The 24745-nt window shown below is 39.6% G+C and overlaps 1 protein-coding gene across 5 annotated transcripts in view; it reads right to left on the bottom strand.

The window, feature by feature from the left end:
• Pikfyve (phosphoinositide kinase, FYVE-type zinc finger containing) overlaps window positions 1–24290 on the bottom strand; it is a 92964-nt gene extending 68674 nt beyond the window's left edge. For 4 of the 5 annotated variants that reach the window (XM_006974978.4, XM_076550233.1, XM_015993878.3 and 1 more), the window contains exons 1-8: window positions 24161–24290; window positions 20538–20718; window positions 18332–18481; window positions 18057–18092; window positions 14865–14983; window positions 14013–14184; window positions 7287–7494; window positions 4876–4965 (exon numbers count right to left, since the gene is read on the bottom strand). In XM_006974978.4, coding sequence (XP_006975040.1) covers window positions 4876–4965; window positions 7287–7494; window positions 14013–14184; window positions 14865–14983; window positions 18057–18092; window positions 18332–18481; window positions 20538–20709 — 947 coding nt within the window. In that variant the 5' untranslated portion in view covers window positions 20710–20718; window positions 24161–24290. The remainder of the gene's footprint in view (window positions 1–4875; window positions 4966–7286; window positions 7495–14012; window positions 14185–14864; window positions 14984–18056; window positions 18093–18331; window positions 18482–20537; window positions 20719–24160) is intronic. The other variant, XM_006974977.4, reaches the window with a different exon arrangement.
• Window positions 24291–24745: the final 455 nt, after the last annotated feature.

The raw sequence follows: 24745 nt of genomic DNA on the forward strand, positions 1-24745 counted from the left end.
GCTCTTCCAGAGGTCCTGAGTTCAATTCCCAGCAACCACATGGTGGCTCACAACCATCTGTAATGAGATCTGGCGCCCTCTTCTGGCATGCATGTAGGCAGAACACTATGTACATAATAAATAAATTTATAAAAAAAAAAAAAAAAAAAAAAAAAAAAGAAAAGAAAAGAAAAGAAAACAAAAAAAAGAGAGAGTTCTTTAAAACACATCCAGAGTCTGTGCAATCTTGATCAAGAGCAAAGCAAGTTATATTGCAGATGCTAACTCTAAAGATTGTAAAGGACAGCAAAACAATTTAAAAAAAAATAGCAGTGAATACACTGTTATATTAAAGAAAACAAAAAGTGGAGAACTGACACTACCTGAGCTCAAGGCCTCTTACTATAAAACTACATTCATCAAGATCGTAAGACACTGGTAAACAAAAAGACAAACACATCAATAAAACACAACAGAGTTCAAGAACAGACCCTCAAAATATATATAGTCAAATGACCTCTCACAAAGGAACAAAGGCAAAAAAAAAAAGCAAAGATGATTTTTTTCAATAGAAGATACTGATCATATGGATAAACACATACAAAAAGAAATATAAACAACATTATGCCAGTCACAAATAAATAAATGAGGGCTGGAGACATGGCTCAGAGGTTAAGAGCACTGACTGCTTTTCCAGAGGTCCTGAGTTCAATTCCTAGCAACCACATGGTGGCTCACAACCATCTGTAGTGAGATCTGGTGCCCTCTTCTGGCCTTCAGGCATACATGCTGTATACATAATAATAAATAAATTTAAAAAATAAATAAATAAATAAATAAATGAATAAATGAATGAATGAATGAATAAATAAATAAAATGGATCACAAACCGAAATGTAAAATGCAAGACTACAAAACATATAGAAGATAATACAGGAACAAAGCTAGTAGGCCTGGGATACAGTGATGGCTACTTAGATATAACACCAAAGGCACACTAGAGTTAAAATTAAGTACCTATGCTCCGTAACAGCGTCAAAAAAATGAAAAGAGAAGCCACCATGAAAGAATATTTGCAAATGACACATTTTATAAAGAGTTTGTTTGTTTTTGTTTTTTGAGACAGGGTTTCTCTATGTCTGGCTGTCCTAGAACTCACTCTGTAGACCAGGCTGGCCTGGAACTCACAGAAACCTGCCTGCCTCTGCCTGGTACTGGTATTAAAAGCATGCACCACCACCACCACCTAACTAATAAAGAATTCTGATTCAAAATATATATAATATTAATTATATATATATATATATAAACTTCTTTATATATATATAAAATTCTATACATATAAACTCAACAGTGAAAGAAATGACCAATGTGATCATGAAATGGACTCCTCTACAAAGAAGATACATGCATGGTAAGTAAGCAAATGAAAAGATGTTCAATTCATATCAGGAAATGGCAACTTTAAACAATGAGACACCACTACACACCTATTACAAAACACTGGCAACATCAATGCTGAAAATGGTGTGGAACAAGAGGAACTCTCGTGCACTGTCTGGGGAAATGCAAAATGGCAGTACCAGTTTTGGAAGACAATTTGGTGATCCCTTACAAAATTAATCATCTTCTTTCTATATGATCCCACAATCATGCTTCTTGGTATTTACCCAAATCAACTTAAAACTACATAGAGCTGAGTACGGTGGTGTACAACTTTAATCTCAGCGCTCAGTATGCATGAACAGGTGGAAATCTGTAAGTCCCAGGATAGACAGAGAAACATAATGAGGCTCATTTCATAAATAAATAAATAAATAAATAGATAAATGAATGAATGAATGAATGAATAAATATTGCACACAGATGTTCACAGCCTTCTATATAACTGCCAAAACATGGAATCCACCAATATATCTTTCAGAAGGTATAGTCATATAAACTACAGCACATCTAGCTAGAAACTGTAATATTGCTTAGCAACAAAGAAAACTATGTAGTAAGCCATAAAAAGTTATTGAGGAAACTTATATGTGTGCTGGGGGATGTCTTCCTGTATACTGTGAATATAAATTGTTCCCACTAGTTAATAAATAAGCTGCTTTGGCCTATGGCAAGGCAGCTCAGAGGCAGGCAGGAAATTCAAGGAGAGAGACAGGAAAGAGAAAGGCAGAGTCTGGAGAGATGCCAACCTGCCGCCCAAGGAGCAACATGCCAGCAGACTGGTAAAGCCACGGAACACATGGCAAAACACAGATTAATAGGAATAGGTTAATTTAAGATGTAAGAGCTAGCTAGCAAGAGGCCTGCCACAGGCCATACAGTTTGTAAATAATATTGAGCCTCTGAATGAATATTTTATAAGCAGCGTAGCGGGACTGTGGGGCTAGGCGGGACAGGAAAAAACTTTCGACTATATAAGTACACATTACTAACTGAAAGAAATCATTATTTGTATATATACATGATGTATGATTCCAAGTTTCTGCTCAATTTTGCTATGAAGCTAGAACTGCTATTAAAAAAACAAAAAAGAATTCTCAGCTGGGTATAAGCAGTTCATGCCTACAATCCCAGCACTCAGAGAGCTGACCTAGGACTGTGATTAGGAACCAGCCTGGGCTACACAGTGAGTCTGAGGCCAGCAAGATCCTGTCTCAAACATAGAAAACATTTTTCAAACCTATTAACTGAAAAATTAGAAAATGATGGACTACCTCCTGGAAGTCTAATTCCAGACGGGTTCAGTGACCTGGGGTGGATGTGTGAAGTCAGCACAGTGAAGCAAACCAGGACCACCTGTTTCAAAACTACTTGATTCATAGCCCTAATGTGAGAAACATAAGCAACGTTGCAAGCACCAAAGGAAGTTTTCTAATTAGGCACACCTACAGGTAAACAATGTGCCCAGTTGGAAGCTTTTGCGGCTACAGTGTCATGCAGAGTGAAAGAGAGCTTTGCCTCTAGCGGTTAATATTTAAATCTACGTTCTCACAATGAACTGATCAGTCAAGGCTGAATCAATTCATTCTTCATTCTGTGCTACTCTATCCCCTATGGGGGATATACCAGGTGTTCTCCTATTATCCTGTAAACCGTGCAACTTAAAAGCTTACCCTTAGTAGTTGGCACTGCTTATCTCCTTTTCTCATCTTCTTTTCCTGTCAATTCCCTACAGTACTGGCACAGCTATTAGAAGTGAGGGCACTGGATTTCTATGATACTGCTTCACTCCCTGCTCCTAGACTGTTCCCATTAATTCCTGATAGTATCTATTTATTAGCATTTCTCCTAGACTCTTCTATTAAAATCATTCTCTCCAGAACAGTTATGCAAATTTGTAACACTATCTTAAACTACTTTAACTCTTTCAGGCTAGTCACAGGGTGCTGAGGGATGTCTTTATGTATGCTGTGAATATGCGTTGCTATGATTGGTTAATAAAGAAGCTGCTCTCGCCGGGTGGTGGTGGCACACGCCTTTAATTCCAGCACTCAGGAGGCAGAGCCAGGCGGATCTCTGTGAGTTCGAGGCCAGCCTGGGCTACCAAGTGAGTTCCAGGAAAGGCGCAAAGCTACACAGAGAAACCCTGTCTCGAAAAACAAAAACAAAAACAAAAAGAAGCTGCTCTAACCTATGGCGAATCAGGTTGTAGCCAGGCAGGAAATCCAAGAGAGAGACAGGAAGAAGAAAAGAGAGGCAAGAGAGATGCCAGCCTGCTGCCAAGGAACAACATGCCAGCAGACCAGGAAGCCACAGAACACATGACAAAACATAGATTAATAGAAATGGATTCATTTAAGATAGAAGAGCTGGCTAGCAAAAGGCCTGCCATAGCTCATACAGTTTGTAAATAATATTAAGCCTCTGAGTGAATATTTTATAAGCAGCTGCAGGGCTGTAGGACTGCAGGGCCGGGAGGGACCAGAGAAACCTTCCAACTACAACAGGGTGCATTGGAAAGGCAACATCCTGTTCTAAAAAGCCTGAATTAGGGTCATACTTGAAACATCAAAGGCTTTACAGGCTGAATCAAACCCTCTATTTATTTTTAACAACATCGCCTCTGGCTCACCCAGAGAAGAGTCATCAGGGGGAAGTTTTCCTTTTGTAATAGCTATTTTATCCATAGCTCTGAGAAAGTGAAACTAGAAACAGCCATCAATATGATTTGTATAAAGAAAGCAAGGAGAGCAGGTAGCACATATGTTCCTGGGGTCATGCTCAGAATTATGCAGCGAACTATCCATCAGTCTTGCCAATATGGATCAGATTCTCCAGGGCCTTGCCACAAAGAGAATTTGTCCATGCTATTCTCAGGCCTTATCCCCCAAAAAAGTCACATGACTCCCAGCAATTACTCTTGGTTTCTTTAAAAGTATGTATTATATAAAATGTATCAAAATAAATAAAATGTAAGTATGTCTTAATGGACATTTTAATGTCTTATGGACATTTGTTTCCCTATTCTTGAAAGTCTTTTACAATTTTCAAATTTTACAAAGCAATTAAAAATTGTTTTAATTCCCACAGCCCCTCATCTGAGACTAGATCAAAAGGCCCTGGCCAATCATTCGTCCTAACACACTCTACTGCAGCACACAGCCTCCTACACTCCTACCAGCTCTGCTCCCTCTTGAGCATCTGTCACTCCGCTTTCGTGGTGCACCCTTGCACTGAAGGTCTACATGTCTCACTTTCTCATCCTTCAGGCCATCACAGTAAACGAGAAGACAGAAAACAGGTTCCACTATCTGAACTCACCAGAGAATAGCTGAAAGAGGAACTACCAAGCAAAGAAAGGGTTGCCTAACAGAGCTCTGATGCCATCTTTACATTTGTTCTCATTACTAGGGACAGAAACAGAAACCAGAGTAGCTTTTATTGGTGATTTACCTGTTTCGAGCAGGAGACTTCCCTGCATCCTCTTGAACAGATACAAGTCTCGTTGAAAGAGCACTATTTGAGGAGTCTGGATGAATCAAACTATAAAGAAAATGAAAATACTGGGATCATTTGGGGCTGCAATCAGGTGCTTCAAAATTTTAAAGCAAATTAAGTATTTTTCCCTACAACAATGAGATTATATACAGTTCATTTTTGTCCTTACTTTATTTGAGGAAAAAAAAAAAAGTGCAGTTTTGCTGGACAGTGGTGGCACACACCATTAACCCAGCACTCAGGATGCAGAGGAGGCCGTTCTGGTCTACAGAGCGAGTTCCAGGAAAGCCAGGGCTACACAGAGAAGTCCTGTCTCAAAAAACAAACAAACAAAAGTACACAGTTTCACCTCTAGTATCAAAAATTGATAATGTTTTAAATGTACTGAATGTCAATAAAACCCCAAATCTGGTTGAACAGGGGATTTATAAAACTCATTTACACACCACACGTAGAAGATGAAAGTGATTTGTGTAAAAAAATCTGTGTTCCAAAATTCTATTCTCAGTCCCCACAACTCCTAAGAAGAGCAGCAAAGAGTCAGACGAGCCAAGGTCCAAGTACAGGGCCCATCTTAACTAGGTGTGTGGGCTCAGATTCACTACTCAACCTTTCGGAACTTCAGCACCCACATCCGTCAAAAAAAGAAAGTCTTTCCTATGATGTGATGACAAAAGGAGAATGGAGCACGAAATTGTTAACACAGAGCCGAAAACTCAAGTAGTACTCCATTTCTGAGGTCCAACTTCTGTCTCTCACGATGTGTTACAAAATCATACTTGCCAATTCTGAGATCACATAACTGGACCACACACAAATAATAAGTATTGCTAACCATAAATAATATAAAGAATACATAGCTTTTTTATTGTTTTAATAAATATAATCAATTAAGTTTATAAAATGTATATTAAGATATAGTATGACCCATCAAACAACTTACAGAGAAGACTCAATTACCGCTATTTTGAAGAGTCTGTGTTCCCCTACCCAGTACCCACCTTTCCCTAATCCTAGTGAAACCATTATTAAAAATTATATGATTATCACTGTTATGATTAGTCTTAACTGTCACCACTGAAATGCTCCCCAGACATGTCTGTGAAGGATTATCTAGACTCGGTTAATTGAGGTGGAAAGACCCACTACACTGGGGTCCCATTCTGAATAACGGGAAATGGAACTGAGCACAGGCATTCACAGCTGTCTCTTGACTGTGGACACGAGGTGACTAGCCACCTTCCCCTCTTGCTGCCATACCTCCTCTGCCGTGGTGGACTGTATTCCCTGAAACTGTAAGCCAAAATAAGCCCTTTCTTCTAGAAGTTGCTTCTGTTAGGGATTTTGTTACAGTCATGAGACAAGTAACTAATAATTACAGCATTTGTATCCTGGACACTTATCTTCATTTATGTATTTCTGAACAATATATAATTAGAATGTTAGTGCTTATATGATTTGTGACTTTCTTTTCTACTATGTCCCTGGGCTCACATATGCTGAATGTAGTTGTAATTCATTTCTTTTTAAATATGCAATAGACTAATTCTTCTCTTTGTTAAGAAGTAACTAAGAAAATTACTCATCAGAACAATGTTAGTTAAACTGGGTGTGGTGGCACACGCCTTTAATCCCAGCACTTGGGAGACAGAGGCAGGTGTGGATCTCTGAGTTGGAGGCCAGCCTAGTCTAGAGAGGGAGTTACAGGACAGCCAGGGCTACAGAGAAACCCTGTCTTAGTCTCAAAAACCAGAACAAAACAAAAAAAGAAAAAAGTTAGTTAAAACTCTAAGCTCGTTGACATGGAAAAACTGGGACTCATGTGTAAAAAGATTATTCTCCTAAAGAAAGTAAGTGATGAACCTTGGATTCCAGTGTGAATAATTCTAGGTAACTTCTGAGGAAGTTTGTTTATCTACAATCAGCCAACAAAGCATCTTCAGATATAAACATGGCAAATATTCCTTCAGAAGAGGAAAAAAAAAACTAGCTGAATTTGAAAACAAATTCAGATCTTAGGAGTGCTCTCCTTTCTCTAAGAAGACTACATTAGGAATTATTAGTATCAATGACTTATGTTGCCTAATCAACAAATATTGCAAAGATCATGCACATGTCATGCGTTCTGTTCTTGGTTTTAATAGTAAAACAGTAAATATGACCAGGTATAAAAATTCTCCTCTCGTGCACTTATATTTGAATGTTAATATAATCACTATCCATAAGTAAACATCTATGATCTTTCTGTACCTGAACTGGAAAAAATAGCAAATTTGCAGATAACAAAAAGAAATAAATGTTAATGAGAAATACAAAGGACTAAGCTTTTCTCAAGTTTAAATCAAATTATATTCAAGTGACAGTACCTTTGCCAGGCTAAATCATCCTCTAAAAATATGTTACGACTGGCTTTTCTACTCCCAACAGGTGTCCGAGGTTCACTTGGATCGAGTATAGACACAGAGCAAGTTGAATCTGAAAGAGCATTCAAGTCTTCCCCAATGGAATTACTGTCTGTAGAATGAGCATAACTTAAGGCTATTTTTCTACAGTATGTGCATGCTCGGAGGTCGCCTAGGAGGAAAAGTAATAAGGAAAGGTAATATTTTACTTGATAAAATATTTTAAATCTTTGTGTTAATAGGTACTTTAATAAAAGGAAGTGTCTTCAAGTAAAGACTACCAAAAAGACATTTCAAATAAGTGAAACACTTGGCTGGGTCTGCTGTACATGTTATATTTATTATTACAGTAAATTTATCCAAGCATCCCAATTACTTCAAGTATCTATAACAGGTAAGAAAATTTGACCCAATAATAATAACAGAAAATCATGGCTATTAGAATATTTTTTTCAAAATTGTATTCATGCAATGAGGAATCTATCAGAGGTAGGACTTTCAAAGAGAAAAGATTTCAATATAGTAAATAACAAGCACAACAGAAACAACTTATTGTCTCTAGGCAACAAGTAAGGAGGAAATAACATTAAGGTCCCTATCATGAAGCCCTGAAGACTAGTCTCCACAATAGAGCACACCTTTATAACTAAAAAAAACTCCTGAGAATCTCATAGGTGAGTACTGTATTTATATCATTTCCACTCTTCCCTCTCTTCCCTTCAGCTCATCCTATTTTCCCCAACCCCTTCTCCAATTCATGAGCTCTTCTGTAATTATTGTTATACACACAAGCATGCAAGCACACACCCGCACACACAAAAATACAGCCTGATGTATTGGTATGTGTTAAGGGTTGACTGCTTGGGGCTGGATAACCTATCAGGGGCCAGTCCCCGAGAAGACTGATTGTCCCTCTCAGCAGCCATGTAGCTCTTCATCTAGGCAGAGGAACTTGGAAGATTTCCTCCATCTACTAGTGCACACTTTTTAAAACTAATGGAAAATGGTCTTACATACAATGTGATATTTAGGATAAAAACTAGAAGAAATATTCATAGTGAGACAGAACTGAAATGTTCTAGCTAAGAGTATGGTTTGGTGATAAGAGTGCTTGCCTAGAATGCATGAGACCGAGTTCAATCCATAGCACTATAGAAATAGTTCCAAGGAGGACAAAGAGCATTTCTTAATACTTTTAAACCTTTTTAGGATATAGTCCTGTCCCAAAATACTTCATTTCTTCTGTTTATATAAAACACTGTTTGGTGTGATCCCATAACAATTTGGTGTACTAAGAGGCAAAATACACCAAGTACCACATGATATTTCAGTTAACAACAGACCACATCATACAACAGTGGTTTTGTAAGACTGCCTGGTCCAACAGTGATTATAATGTTATAGGGTAGCATATTATTCACATTTTTGCTGAGGCTGATTTAAATAAACTTACTGATCTGTAAGTCATGATACTCTAAAGCACATAATCTAAATAGCACTTAATGATAAACAACCAGGTCACTAGTTTTTATCTTTTTTTTTTTTTAAACTAAATCAGAAAAATCGTTTTAATATAAGTGCCACCTCACACTCAAGCTAGTTGATGGAGAGATGGATGAGGCTGGGGACGCCTCCTTTGTAATGTGATGCTGTAAAATCCCATCACCTTCATTATTTCCCACCAAGCCAACGCATCATAATACCCACGAGTGGCAGAACAGCTTGAATTTAATATACAGAAAGTCCAATCAAACAATAAATGGATGGAACTATATAAAGAAACCATTTTCTGGGAGGCTGGCTCCATTCTCTGGGATTCAGCTCTCTGACACATGAAATACGCATCAACTAATGGAGCTGCCGAGTCGCTACATGCAATATTTGTTTGCTTCAGAAGTGGCAAAGGGGACCTTTCCCTCCTACATTAACTGGCTATCAATGCAAAATTGCAAATCTCATTTTTTTTTTTTTTTTTTTTTTTTTTTTTTTTTTTGCATCCAGTGGCTCCCAATGGCCCAGCAAGGTGCCTTTCAATGGCTGCCAAGTGGAAGCGTGGTCCAGCCTCTATCCGGGACCTTATCACTCTCAGTAGCTCCTCATCATCTTCTTTGAACAACTAGACAGTCACCAGGATTAGCATTGTAGGAGGCTAAGAGTCTCTACTTTCAGCAGTCATTGTAGAGAAATGGTCATATCTTGGGGCGTGCTGACGCACTCTGAGTGTCTGTGACATTGGTGGTCCAAGTCTTTCCTTTACAGAGCAAATGCTTCATTCATTGGGTTCCTCCCACCAGCATAGCTCTCTGCACGCTGCCTTCCACCCCTATCTCCCAGACAGTTATGGAGCGATTATAAACACAAATATCAATAGTGGTTTCTATCTTTACTATGTTATATTTTTGATCATTTTTTTCTACTTACCAAAGTAAGAGTTTACTGTGTTTTGGGGAGCCATGTTGGTGTTGGGAAGACTAAGTTGGGAGGACTACACAAACACAGCCTGGCAACACGGTGGCACCATCTTAACCAAAAGGAAAGCTGCACAGAGTGGCACAAACCTTGTGTCCAGAGGCAGGGTAATAAGGCCTTCTGGTAGGTGGAGACAAGAGGATAAGGCTTTCAGAACTACCAGGGCTCTATGGTACTGGGGATCCAAAACCAGAAGGAAGGGGCACATCTGGTGGACATTCTTTAGTGAATGAAGTCATTTGTGGTCTAGCTTGGCTCTGTTTCTTGACTTGATAATTTTAGTTCCAATAATGAGGAGACCATTCTCTACCATTACAGAATTTATAGTTCACTGGAGGCAACTTTACTATCTAGCTAATCCTAAGTATACTCCATGATGTTCACACAAGAACAAAAATTCCTAAGGATACATTTCTCAGAAATTAGCTACCACTAAGTAGCAAGACAAACAGCTGTTCACTAAATAGCATGTTATTTAATAATTATACTTCAATCATATTTTATCATTAATATTAAAAATCTGAAGTGACACAAAAAATATTTCTAATAGTTCAATGTACTATGTTTTACCATAAATCACTACCAAGTTTACTAAACTACTTTTATTGTCTCATTTTAAGATAACTATTATAATTCTATTTTATCAGTCGGGTGGTGGTGGCGCAAGCCTTTAATCACAGCACTCGGGAGGCAGAGGCAGACAGATCCCTGTGAGTTCGAGGCCAGCCTGGGCTACAGATTGAGTTCCGGGAAAGGCTCCAAAGCTACACAGAGAAACCCTGTCTCAAAAAATAAAAAGATAATAATAATAATTATTATTATTATTATTATTTTATTAAATTATGTATGTATAGTAATCAAAATAAAATGTCACTAGTTTACTAATTTCTAAAATTACACTTTAGCGGATGAAATTTATATAAAACTCAATAAAGACAAATATACCTACTTCAAACAGGACTCAGTAAACAGTAACAAAATAAAGTGTACTTCAGTCTAGGATAAATAAGAGTGCTATGATAATCACTACTACTGACCAAAACTTAACTGCATTAAGGAAGTGAAATTATTCTTTGCAAAAAGACCTTCCATTTTTACCACAGCAAAGACTAGGTTAGACTATAAATGATAAACTACCTTAGCCAGTCAACCATTGAAACTAAAATTATCAAATCAAGAACAGAGCCAAGCCTCAAGCCTAACCACAAAAGCTTTCACTCTGTGAAGAATGTTCATTAATCAGCAAAGGAAGAACACATGCCTAGAATTGTTTAATGGCAAAGATCGATGAGATATGTCCCTGCCATTACAGTTCACTGAAGACAACTGACATATATGTAATTTAAAAACTGCATGATAAATGCAGGTATTACTGCTATTGCCACCAATAATTGCAGCTTAATTCTCACTGATTCTGTATAAAATTCACTGATTTTCCTGTGGTGATATTTTGTTTTACTCATTAACAAATAAATTTGCCTGAAGATCAGAGGACAGAGACAGCCACTAGAAACATAGAAGCCAGGCAGTGGTGGCACACACCTTTAATCCTAGTACTTCAGAGGCAGAGGCAAAGATCCATCTGGATCTCTGAGTTCAAGGCTACACTGGGCTACATGAGATTAATTTAGTCTAGGAGAGAAACAGAACCAGGCAGTGGTGGCACACACCTTTAATCCCAGTATTTGAGAAGCATTCAATTTGAGGATTTGTGGAGATAGAATCTCACCTCCCTTTTGGCCTAAGGATTCGGTAGTGGTAAGAAGTTTCTCTAGAGACTTGTTTCCTCTAATATTTCAGCTTTCATCCTCATATCTAGCTCTATGTTTTTATTATAAGACCATTTAGGATTTGTGCAATATTTTCCTTCTATTTTTTTGAGACAATGTCTCACTGTATAGACAGGTTGGCTTTGATTTATTTATTTATTTATTTATTATGTATATAGTATTCTGTCTGCATGTATCCCTATCCACCAGAAGAGGGCATCAGATCTCATTATAGATGGTTATGAGCTACCATGTAGTTCCTAAGAATTGAACTCAGGACCTCTGGAAGAGCAACCAGTGCTCTTAACCTCTGAGCCATCTCTCCAGCCCCCCCAGGTTGGCTTTGAACTCAGAGAGATCCACCTATCTCTGCCTCTTGAGTGCTGGGCTTAAAGGCATGTACCACCACCAGGCCAATTCATTGATTTTTCTATCAATATTCTAGGTATTTTACATTTATTCAGAGTCTTAGCCTATAATTGTGTACAACATATATTTTTTACTTATAAGGACTAATCTTAAGGTTCAATTTGAATAAAAAAACTTTTGTTCAAACACTAGTAGCTCATGTGGTTTTGTTGTTTTTCCGGTGTTATTGACACTTACAGTTGACTTTAATCTGATAGCAGACAACCATGTATAGTATGAATCTCATCCTAATCAACTGAGGCTTCAAGTACAAAGACTGAAGTTTCCAACAGCAAAAGGAATTCTGTCTCAGCACTGAAAGATGGAAATCCTAGTTTCCTCCCTGCTGACTAACCCAGTTAACTTCAGGCTTACCAGCTGCACAAGGACTTGAGCCAATTCCTTGAGTCGCCACACCCATTGGTTCCACTTCTCCAGAGAAACCTAACTATACTGATTCAGCGCAAGAATAGACACAGGATCTTAGGGATAAGTTTTCTGAATTGGCTCTAAAGTTTCTGAAATTGGTTCTCTAATTAGATTCAATTTAAAAGCATTAATAGGGCTGGAGAGATGACTTGGTGGTTAAGAGCTTTTGTTGCTCTTGAGGAGGACCCAGGTTCAATTCCCAGCACCATTTATGACTCCAGTTCCAGGAGATCCAATGCCCACTTCTGACTTCTGTGAACACTAGACATACCCATAATGCACATATATCATACTTGCAGGCAAAACACTCATGCAAATAAATAAATAAATAAATAAATAAATAAATAAATAAATAAATAAATAAGCAAATAAATAAATGTTTAACAATTAAAGAAAAATAAAAACATTAGTGAGTATTTCCAATACTAAAATGAACACTGAGGGAAGTGTTAGAGCAATAAAGACTTGCAAGACAGTAACTCTAGATCTTCTTAATTGAATACTGACAGTGCCCAGGTTAATACTCGACAAACCTCCTGTTAAAATAACAAGTATAAGATTCATTGCTCCTAAATGTACAACACAAAGTAGGAAAAGGGGTGAGCCTAAGGATTCAAATTCCCAGCTCATGAACTGTACAAATTGGCAGTAAGAACAGAGTTAAGAGAAGAGAAGTGCTTATGAAGACAGACATAAAAAATAAGGAAGATTGGGCTGGACAGTGGTTAAAGAGTACTGACTGCTCCTCCAGAGGACCAGGGTTTGTTTCCTAGCACCCACATGGCAGCTCTCAACTGTCCATGACTCCAGTTCCAGGAGATCCAACATCCTCACATAGACATACATAAAGGCAAAATACCAATCCATATAAAATTTTAAAAAAATAAGAAAAATAAGGAAGATCTTTACAGGAACTAGTATAACCTGAGAAACATGTTAAGAGTGTTCTTTTGAGTTGGGGATACAACTCAGTAGCACAGTGATTATTTAACATGCAAAAGACTCTGGGTTTGATACCCAGCACCATAAACAAACAAACAAACAAATCAGTAAACAAAATTTTAAACTGCCAGGGTGGCGATGCTTCTCTGTATACCCAGCACTTGATCAGCTAGCAAAGGAAGACTGTAAGGTTAAGACTAGTAAAACAAAACAAACAGTCCTACCTTCCACTCCCCAATCACTACATAAATCCACTCATCGGGGTTCAATGTCCTTGATCTTTCTCCATTACTACAATTTCACTACATTCCCAATTAAATAACATGACTAAAATACAATCTGCCAAAGTACACTATGATGTAAGTCAAGGGCAACCTTTACTTTGTGAATAAAAACTCTATAAAAATATAAATTTAAAATCGATTTATCTTATCTAAAAATCTCTAATGCTGCTATAGATTTTTACGTATCTATGTTTTTACTAGTTATTTATGAATACTCTCACCTCTTCCACTATTCAAACATAAAGTTCTTAAAATCAAAGCCCTGACTCTCTTTCTCACTACTATACCCTGCTACCATAGATATAAAACCCAAAAACTAAAAATGGCTTAACATTGGCCTTTTCATAATTTGACTTTTAACTAGGATACTGCTGAGGAAATGCACTTACCTGTATAGCCCATAAACTTGCCCGGGATTTCCTGGTTACAACAACGACTGCAGAAAATCTGCCCACACAATCTGCAGTGGTGTCTGCGCCTAAAGGTGGTAAACTTCTCACTGCAATCGTAGCACTCTTTACACTGGCTATCTGGCATCCAGTACTGCTTCAGGTCACTGTCCTACAACAAGAACGTGTGACAGCTTCTTGAAAATAATGAGTATGGAGTTGTAATGACAAATGAAATCTTAGAAGGGTGTCTTTTGCAGATGACAAGCTAGTTCTAAAATTCAGATGGAATGCAAAAGGGTTAAAATGACCAAGACAATCTCGAAGAAAAAAATTGACGTACTTATATCACTTGCTATCAGAACTTATTCTAAAGTTATATCAATAACTCTAGACAGAGTATTAGTACAAGACATGAAAAAAAAAAATGGAACCATAGTACAGGAAAGAGTGGCATGCTTGCACAGTGTATGAATTATGTGAGTTATAATGTAACCACTGAAGGAAGGAAGGAAGGGCTTTCTGAAAACAATGTACTAGGTCCAACCAGACATCTATGGGGACAAAAGGAAACTTGAACCCTATTTCTGAACAAAAATAATAAAGCTTGCTGACAAAACCACAGGTGAGCATATGTACTAACCTTGGTCTAAAAAGCAAACACTGAAAATATAAAAAGGACAAAAAAGAAGAAACAGACGACACTAAAAAAATTAAGAATTCATGTGTAGAACTCTGGTGTTCAGAATCAGAAGTAATGACCCTCATTTAAGTGACATGATGCCATTGTCAGTGAGTATGGTATGATCTCCATGAGTGCTTAATAAAATTCTCCCAAGGCCGCTACAGTACCTGGCTTTTCCCTTCCATGATTTCTTTGAGGCGCTTCAATACTGTGCTGAGGCTTCGAAGCTGAACAGCTGTACGTGGGTCATGACCTCCAAAGGCTGGTTCTGCTTTCCTTCTTGAGTCTGATTCATATTTTTTAAAAAAATAATAATTTTTTTAAGTTTCTAGTAACCATAGCAAACATTGTATCTGTGTATGCTTGTGTGTGATATAATACAAATCATCCCCTATTGTTAGCAAGCATGTGTTGTCCCAGCCAATAACACTGATTGAGAATTAAAACTGATCTTTATCGAGAGTAATAAGTTGTTTCAAGTATGTCTTATTATACACAAACCACTATTTTACATGTAGTTAAGTACTAAGAACTATCTGAAATGATTAATGGTTTTGAAGGTTGAAATGGAAGCATCACTTACATGCCCAGAATTCATTAATGATTTCTTGCACACTTTTTTCCCAACCAAATATGTAACAACACCTGGCAGACATTGAGCAGAAGGAAAAGTAATCCCAGAGAGTTAATTTAACTTGGTCTAAAAGTCAAATAGGTAAGCAATAGGACCAAACTGATCTGTTCCATAGCAGATCATCACAAAGTTTTATAGACCAGTCCTCCAAAGATCCCAGCAGGCTTTACAGGACAACCAGGACAACAAAATATGACCAATGTCCAAGCAAATTAAAACTGCCAAAGTTTCAACCCAACTCTCCCCCAACTCACACCAACATCTGCACCCACCACCTTCTCAACCTTGAAATTCCACACTCCAAGGGATCACTTACATGTGAAATAACAATATGAAACCAAATCTACTGATAATACAAGAAGCCCAAATTCTAGCTTTGTGACCAGAATGGAGTATAATTACCATAGCTGCACCTATTATTTTCTTCTTTTAGACAAAAAAATCACAAATGAAGTTTCTATCTATTCTACAAGAGTTTCAAACTCTTGGGAAAATGAAAGTGGCTTGACAAAAAAAGATGAACTTCCTTATTAGCTTAAGCACATTAACCTAACAACCTGTGGAGTTTCCCCCAACTCACATAATTCCTCCCTATCTCAGTTTTATTTCCCAAGGTTTCAGTTACCCTCAATCATACAGTCTGAAAATATTAACATGTCTTAGCTCAGCAGAAACAGATCACATTCAAATGACTTTACTATATTGTTACAATTGTGCTAGTTTACATTACTATTATTAATCTCTCGGTCTAATTTATAGTTTCAATGCATAGTGAAAAAAAGTCATATATTATGGCTTTGAAAGTGCCTATGGCCCTAAGCATCTACTTGGGGATCTAAAAGGTATGCCCTACAGGGAAGGTAAATTACTATAAAATGGACAATATCCCATCCTGAATCTATCTTATCATTTGCTAGTTTTCTACTAGATTTTTTGGGGGGAGTAGGAGAGGGAGATAGGGATTGCAAAGAACAAGAGGTTGCTATATAAATCCAAATGCATCAAGAATTTAAGGCAGTTTAATCACTAAAATAACACCTCATCTAAACTGTATCTACCTTAATTGCAGCACAGATCTCAGATGTACTGTTTACAAACATGTATTACAACAACTAAATGTGTTTTGAGTCTCAAACAACAATTAAAAACCTCTCCATGGTTATAAATTCTAAAAGGAGACACAAAGCTGTAAGAATCATAAGGGTGGTGCTCCCTGGCACAGCCAGTGAGGTGTGAAGTCCTTTGCATTTAGCTGCTTGGAAGAGAAAAGACTATCAATATCCTCATCTGGGAAAGAGTAAGCAGAGAGACCCTGCTTGACCTCGGAGAAAGAAAAGATCCTTGCCCTTAGACAAACACCAATAGCTGCTGCATCTGTAAAATGGATTCTAGCAAATCAAGTAACTTCCCTAAGACAGGAGAACTACCAAACTGTAGAATTAGACATGGAGTGAGGGAAAAGCATATTGGACTAAGCAGTCCCAAGCTTCTGAAGTTCAAGGGCCTCCAAGGTAAACTGCAAGAAGCAAGTGGACTTGATGGACACTAAGGAATGTGAAAACCACAGTGAAGGAGGCCATCCAAGCTCTGCCTATGGACAAACAGTTCAAATTTATCATAACAGAAGCAAATTGTGGTAAGCTACAACTCTACAACCCCTGCAAGACTACAAGAATTCTAGTCCAACTCCTCAATTTCACAAGTGAAGAAATTCAGAGACTGTTCCTTGGCCCATTTTAGCTTGGTATTATGTGAAAACTAAATGCTGAGTTCAACAAGAAGGAAATAAATGAAAGCTTTCAGACAATAATGTTTCAATTCAGCATAGAATCTGATCAGAAAAGTGTCCTCAAAAAGAGCACAGTGTTGCCATGGGTCAGCGGGTTTTGTTGCTGTAACTTGTTTCTGCTTCTTCCCCTAAGATAGGGTCTCACCATGGAGCCTGCGCTGGCTGGCTGGCTGGCTTTGAATTTCCAATCCTCCTGCCTCATCCTCCTAAGCCATGGGTCAGATTTAAGGGGATTTTAATAAGGTTAAGGGTAAACTTGGGTGATCTGGAATGAAAAGAAAATCCTCTGCCTCCATCTCCCAACTTTTCCTTTCAAAATGATGTAAGCTGGGCAGCGGTGGCTGCCCTAGGAAACCTGTGGACGTGACACAGCCAGCTGTGTTCCAGCCCTTCAGCAAAAGCTCCTCTTCTACTTCTGCTTCCCCCACCTTCCGGTCTCAACAGGAAATAAAACATCCTTCAGCCAACCACTACTACACAACTATTGCTTGCCCAAGCACCTCATGGAAGTCAGTGCCCGACAGGACAGACAGGGGCTTAGGGACACTTGATTCCCAATACTACAGCCTCTCCTCTCCATGGAATCACTGCCACTGTCCTTCTTCCATCGCCTCCAGTTAAGCCAACTACTTCACTGAGCTTAACAATCTAACAGAAATAAAGCATAAACCACCGCTAGCCCCAACAGAGACAGATTCCCAGCCCACACCCATCAGAGAGCATGAAAATGAATGAGGTGACTACATGGTGGAACAAGATGGAAAACAGGCAGGCAAGAGAAGCAGTGTATCCACACTGACAGTGTGCACCCCAACAAAGACAGGCCAAGAGCAATCGGCAGCCCACCAGTGGGGTTTGACAGTGTTCTGCGGCCAGTGGCATGCACGTTACATCCCAAGAATAGGTGCAGAATCCACCTGTAAAGCTGGAACTAACCTGTGCTCTCCTGGGGATGTGGCAAAGTGTTCTCCGCTGAAACCCAAGCAAGCAATTAATCAAAATTCAGTCAGGACATCAGTGCTTGCATAATCAAAGTTTAATGACATGATGAAGAATGTTTTGGGTTGCAAACTTCTTTTATTACCTAAGTAAGTTTTAGTTATTCTAAAGAATACTTGACTACTCCAAGTAACAGGAAAACTGTCAGTATCTGACCTAGAAACACATGATGAAAATACACACACAGAGGATAAGACAGCTAGCTGCTTTACCTAACACTGAAGAGCGCCGCTGAAGCTCCTCATTGAGCTGCTTTTTATAAGGGACGGGCGACCTCACAGACTGTGTCCTCGAAGGGATCTGAGGGCTGGACCAACTTGCACTCGGAGACTGCTGCTCTCCTTGGCCCCCTTCTCCTCTCTCTGTGACAAAGGAAATTTGGTATTACTTGAAAAGCTAAGACTCAGAGTTCAACAAGGAGAAGGTGACAGATAGCTGAGGGCATACTGCTCTTGAAGCCTTTGTTCAGTTCTCAACTCCCGTCAGGCAGCTCATAACCACAGCTCCCTTCTCACCTCCTCAGGCGCTCAGACGTATACAAAAAACTCAAGTATATACATAAAAATAAAAATAAATCTTTTTAATTGTTAAATAAAGGTCAAAAACCAGAATGCAATTACATTCCAATCATACCTTTCATACACATGAACTATATGGTCTGCTTTACATTTGATATTTTGTGAACATACTAAAAGAAACAGAATACAAGCCTCACACAGAACCTTGGACTTTTTGATAAGTTTATGGGAGAGATCATTCTGTATTGCTCAAACAGTGCCCAGCTTAGTAGCTGTTTCTTAAACCTTCCTAAATAAATAAAGACTATTTATTGTCTTACAACAACTAAATGTAAAATGTTATCTTGGATGGAATCTATTACACAGAATCTAAAGAAATCTGAATACATGCAGTAGCTAACAAAATATACCAACAGCGCTTCATTAATTATAACAAATTACCATGCTAATGTTAAGTATCAATACTAGAAGAAACAGTAAGGGGCATATAGAAATACAAATATCTTCTCAATTTTTCCATAAATCTAAACCTATTCCTAAAAAGTAAAGTTTACTTTTTAAAATAGAAACATCACTATCTTTAAAAATGTGTTAAAAGATTTTACAGCCCATTAAATAAAACTGTTAATAAAATTCAGGTCGTACTACTAAAATTTCTACTGAAGACCAGGTGTGGTGGCACATACCTTTACTCTTAGCACTCGGGAAGTAGAGGCAGGCAGATCTCTGTGAGTTTGAGGCCAGCCTGGTCTAGAGACCTATCTCAAAAAAAAAAAAAAAAAAAAAAAATCTACTGAGTGAAACTATCAAACCCCACCAAATTCCTTAAAATGGAGATTGTCTTCAAACACAGTGGTCTTCAACCTTCACTGCTTAATATAGTTCCTCATGTTGTGGTGACCACCTATCATAAAATTATTTTGTTGCTACTTCATTACTGTAATTGTGCTAATATCATGAATCATAACATAAATATCTGATATGTAGGATATCTGATATTAGAACCCAAAAAGGGGTTGCAACCCACAGATTAAGAACTGCTGTTTAACACTCTTAAACAAAGACAAATGAATCAGGCATGATAACTCAGGCCTGTAATCCTAGCTCTCAGGACCAAGGCTAGCCAGAGCTACATAGTGAGTTTCAGCTAGCATGAGCTAAAAACTGGACCCTTGTTGCAACAGGAAAAAAAAAAAAAAATGGGGGCAAATTAAGGGCAATATATGGCTATTTTTTTTTATTCTTCCTGGTATAAAATAAATAATATACTATTCAAGAACTCATTTTTAAATTAATTGTTCATTTGCTATCATTTACAACTTAATCCAATGAGTGTTAAATCTCAACAGGCCTACTGACAGCTTCTAATTTGTTAAACATATAAACCATGCACTGCTTCTTAATTGTATTGCCTTAATTAAAATCTTTTTGTTATTAACACCTTCCTCAAAATAAGTTTCATTCTGTAAAGTTATAAAGCTGAAGCATATTAACAGAAAAAAAAATGTGGAAAAACTGTTTTCCCTTTAAAAAGGACCTCCTTCAGCCAGGTGGTGGTGGCGCATACCTTTAGTCCCAGCACTTGGGAGGCAGAGGCAGGTGGATCTCTGTGAGTTTGAGGCCAGCCTGATCTACAGAGAGAGTTCTAGGACAGGTTCCAAAGCTACATAGAGAAACCCTGTCTCAAAAAACCAAAAAGAAGCCTTCACCATTTTAAATTCAATTCACACAAATAATTAATCAGATGACAATGAAATGCCACCTTTTCCTTCTGCAGCCTTAGTGACCTGTGGTTCAAGCTGCCACCTTGTTAATATTTCACTTCCTTCTAACGACACAGCACAACACTGAGTGCAGAGAATCACAACCGCATTTTCTGATGGGCAGAACTAAACCTTACCTTTGTTGAAACGGAAAAGATTTACAAAAGAACTATATGCTGACTTGAAGGGGGGCTCATCCTGGTCAGGAGTCAAAGGTTTAAAGTGAGTGAGGTGAGAAGGACTAGTGGGGGAGCGAGGCAAATCAGTAGCAGAGTCCAGTGTCGGGGACCTCTTGTCATCTGTGGCCATTTCATGAGTCTAGAACGAAGGAGGGAAAAACATGAGAGAAGGGCCTTAGACGCCGTCCGAAGAACGAATATCCACACAGCCCAACGGTGTTAAAATTCATGTCAACAAACACCAAAGAGTAATAAAATCTATTTCCACATATCCAAACTCAGGCTTAAAAACACTGCAGTCTAGATGAAAACGGACTCCACACTTAAAACTATGGCTATACGGCCAACCTAATTTCAAAGATTACCATTCTAATTATTTTTACAATTAAAGTTAATTAAAACTTTGCAGGTAAGGCATAAATGTAAGCAGACAAAAAATTTTCCCATCATTTATATCATACGTGAGTATGTGTGTATATAAGGTTTGTTGGGGAAAAAACAATACTTAATAATAGCCTTTTAAAGTTATAGGGGAAACTGACTTTATATAACATAAACTACTCAGCCTTATTTTATGACATCTCTACGAAATCTGAGCAATTAGTTCTGGCAGTGCCTGTGACAAGTATTCGATCAAAAAGCTGTCCGTTCTGCCCTCTTAGGCACATGAACTTGGGATTCCCACATCTCCCCCACTTTAGGCCTAAACTCCAAAGATAGTAAGGTAATGACCTTCTTAAAGGTATTTTTTGTCTCTAAATAACCAAAAAACCATAATTGGCCAAAGCAGTTAAGATTAATCACCAAATGAAAGTCACAGAAAAGCACTGAGCCCCCCCCCCCTTTTAGACTGAAAATTTAAAGACAAGTATCCTCTGGTGTGTTAGCCATTGGGATGCTACAGTTTGTAATCTATACCATACAAAGACGGACATCACACACTTCTAAAAAGGTTTTCTCCTTCAAAATCCTATCTATCAGTTCATTTTATTTTCTCAATACTCTGGAAGTCACATAAGTTAGCCTTATTACTGTGTTTAACAGCTGCAGCAACTAAGGTACACCAAACCTAAAGCATTTTTCTTTGGGTGGATCAGACGGTTAGTAATAGACCTGTGACTATACGCCAAGTCCTGCCACAAAATTCTCAACAGTCTGCTATTGATCAAAATTATTTTTGTAGCTCTTCACACTTCCAATTCTATCTGTGTCCTCTTAACATTCAAGATTTCCCCCAGATTATTAATATTACTGATTAGTAAATTAAAGCAGAAATGAAACCACTAGTTTGGCTGAGATTGTGGCAATAAGCACTTATTGGAAGGGATGGGGGAGAAAGGAGTAGAGAATCTCAATGGAGTAGGGAAAAGAAGAGGAAGGGAAAAGAGGGAGGCCAGGGAAGGAGGACCTCCAATATCATGTTCCACTGGGGAGATGACACGAGGTACTGTCTTAGTTAGGGTTAGTATTGCTATGATGACACCATGACCAAAGTAACTTGGGGCAGAAAAGTTCCACACCATTGTTCACCATCAAAGGTGGTCAGCAGGGCAGAGACCTGGAGGCAGGAACTGATGCAGAGGCCATGAGGAAGAACTGTTTACTTGTGAGCGCACCAAGGCTTGCTCAGGCTGCTTTCTTATAGAAATAAGGACCACCAGCCCAGGAATGGCACCACCCACCCACAATGGGCTGGCCCTTCCCCATCAATCACTAAAAAATGCCCAAAAGTCCATCTTATGGAAACATTTTCTCAACTGAGGTTCTCTCCTTTCAGAAGACTCTAGCTAGTGTCAAGCTGACATAAGAGCAGCCAATACAACTATCATAATAATTGATGCTCCACCATAAAGGGTTAAGATGGTGACTGATCAAATAAAAACTCAAGGTTTGGTTTGGTTTTGTCTTAAAGACCACCAGAGAGAAGGATGTGATGGCACTAAAAACCCTCGTGTTTCTAAACACAGCCTATTCCAATTCCTCTAAAGCACCAACAAAAACAACCTGCCGAAGGAGTCTCAGAATTACTTCTAAAAGTTGTCTGTAGCCACGACTTTCATTAAGCCTTGGAAATATGAAGGTAAAAATTAGCCTGAAAGCACAGGGCCAAGTGCCGTCTCTAAAACATAAATACAATCACGTAGGATTAATCTTAATAATTACATGCCACCAGCATCCAAAAAAAATTACAACTCTGATTTTTAGCAGCATAATAACTGTTTTATATGCTGTAGAGCATGGCTCTTTCAGCATACATAATTAGAAATATTAACCTACTTATCCAACGACTTCTTCAGTGTCACCCACTACTCGCCTCTTTTTTTTTTACTGCAAGGAGAGCATGGAATATGCAGACTTGCTACACAGTATCTTGGCGAAGCAAATCAGTAAACGCATCCACTATTGAAGTGTGGGAGATAACTTGATGCATCAGCTCATACGAAAGCTTCAGGTGAAAATCCAAGTGTCAGCCTAGTCAAACGTTATCCATTAACGCAGGACGGCTGAATACGAATGATGGTCGCTCCCATCCAGAAAAGGTTTTTGTTCATTTTTGACCCGTGCACAACAGAAACACTAAAGGAAAACCACTGCGTGATCCCCGTAACTTTTCCAGAAAAGGAAGAAAGAGGGAGAGAGAGGAGAAAAAAAAAGACCCAGGAAATTGTTTTTCAAAAAAGGCCTGAACTTTGTCTTTGTCACAAGTCTGAACCTAAGAGGAAAAAAAAAAAACTGAGCCCCTCCCTCCTTCCCTCCCTCCCTCTTCCTGAGGAGAGGAAAAGTAGAAGTACAGGAGAGGCAGAAAGATTCAAATAAATGGGAAACAAGACGGGGTGATTTGCTAGGCGCCGACCTCTTCTGTCAATATCGTACCAACACAAGATGCACCGAATGAATCGACCTTTATCATTCATCACATAACACACGAGAGACACAGCAATAACCTGCTTTGTACAGAATCTGCACCTTCCCTGGATGTCTTAAGAACCTGAATAGGACAGACGACCCTAAATTCCTAAGTGCATCCATCAAAAGTTTCATTTCCATCCTTCCTTGGGAAAGGGGGATCGACTGCTGGGGCTGGGAAACCAAGTCTCTTCCTCAAAAAAAACACAAAGTTGAAGCGAAAGAACCTCAAAGGTCAGAAACGAGCGTTCAAGCTGATGGACACACGCCAAGTTTGGAATGGTTTCTGTGGGTCAGAACTTTCTTTTCCCAGCCTGGGGCTGCACCCCCCGAGACTGAGAGCTCACCGGCTCAGAAGGAAAAGAAGATGACGGTCCACCTCCGAAACAAGTTCGGGCACTAGGGAAACAGAGGAGCAAGAGAACTCCCGGTGTGCCAAGGAAGCCTCTGCAGGAGGTGGCCCGGCCAGCTCCCACCCTGCCCCACCACCCAGGGCCAGCAGGCATTCAGGAGCCAGCCGGTTCCCGGTCAGGTCTCCCGCGCTCCCTGGGCGAGCCTCGGCCGCGGAGCCTCGCTAGGGCCCTCGCCATCCCTCCCGCCCTGCTCGGCGACCCACGCCGGCCTTCCTCCCACTGCGGGGGCCCCGCCGGCCCACGCCACGCTGCCTCCCTTACCTTCGCCTCCCGCCCGGGCCCCCGCCGGCCTCCCGCCACCCCGGCCTCCGCTTCACCCCGCTCAGCCCGAAGCCGCCGCCAGGAGCAGCGCCCGCGTTCCCGGGCGGCGGGCGGTTGCTCCAAGACGCCAAGGGCTTTACGCGGTAGCTGCGGCTTCTCGCTTCCGCCCACCGCCGCCAGGCTCCGCCCGATTCCCCCCTCCCAGCCAATCAGAAACCTGCTCGGAGGTCCGGCTCCGCCCACTCCTCCCCGCCCTCCGGACCTTCCGATCAGATGTTCAGGCAGAAGGAATCCAACCCGGAGAGTATCGTCCTAGACGCCCTCCCCAGCCCCGGTGGACTTAAGGCTGCTTCAGCCTTCCCGAAGGAAGCGCGAGGACGGCGGTGCACGTGAGCATCACGCGTGCGGGTCACAGGGTGACGCGCGGGGCACCCGACGTCAGCCGGACCGCCGTTACCGTAAGTGTTCAACACTGTGAGCACTCGCAATGAGGGACCGCTCCCCCGAGTTCCCTTGGACCAGCGCTCATCTGAGCAGCAGCCCAGAGCGAAGAGCGGGATGGATGCATGGCTTTCAGGATGCTTT

The sequence above is a fragment of the Peromyscus maniculatus genome, chromosome 13 (genome assembly GCF_049852395.1).
Source record: "Peromyscus maniculatus bairdii isolate BWxNUB_F1_BW_parent chromosome 13, HU_Pman_BW_mat_3.1, whole genome shotgun sequence".
In the NCBI taxonomy this organism is placed as follows: domain Eukaryota; kingdom Metazoa; phylum Chordata; class Mammalia; order Rodentia; family Cricetidae; genus Peromyscus; species Peromyscus maniculatus.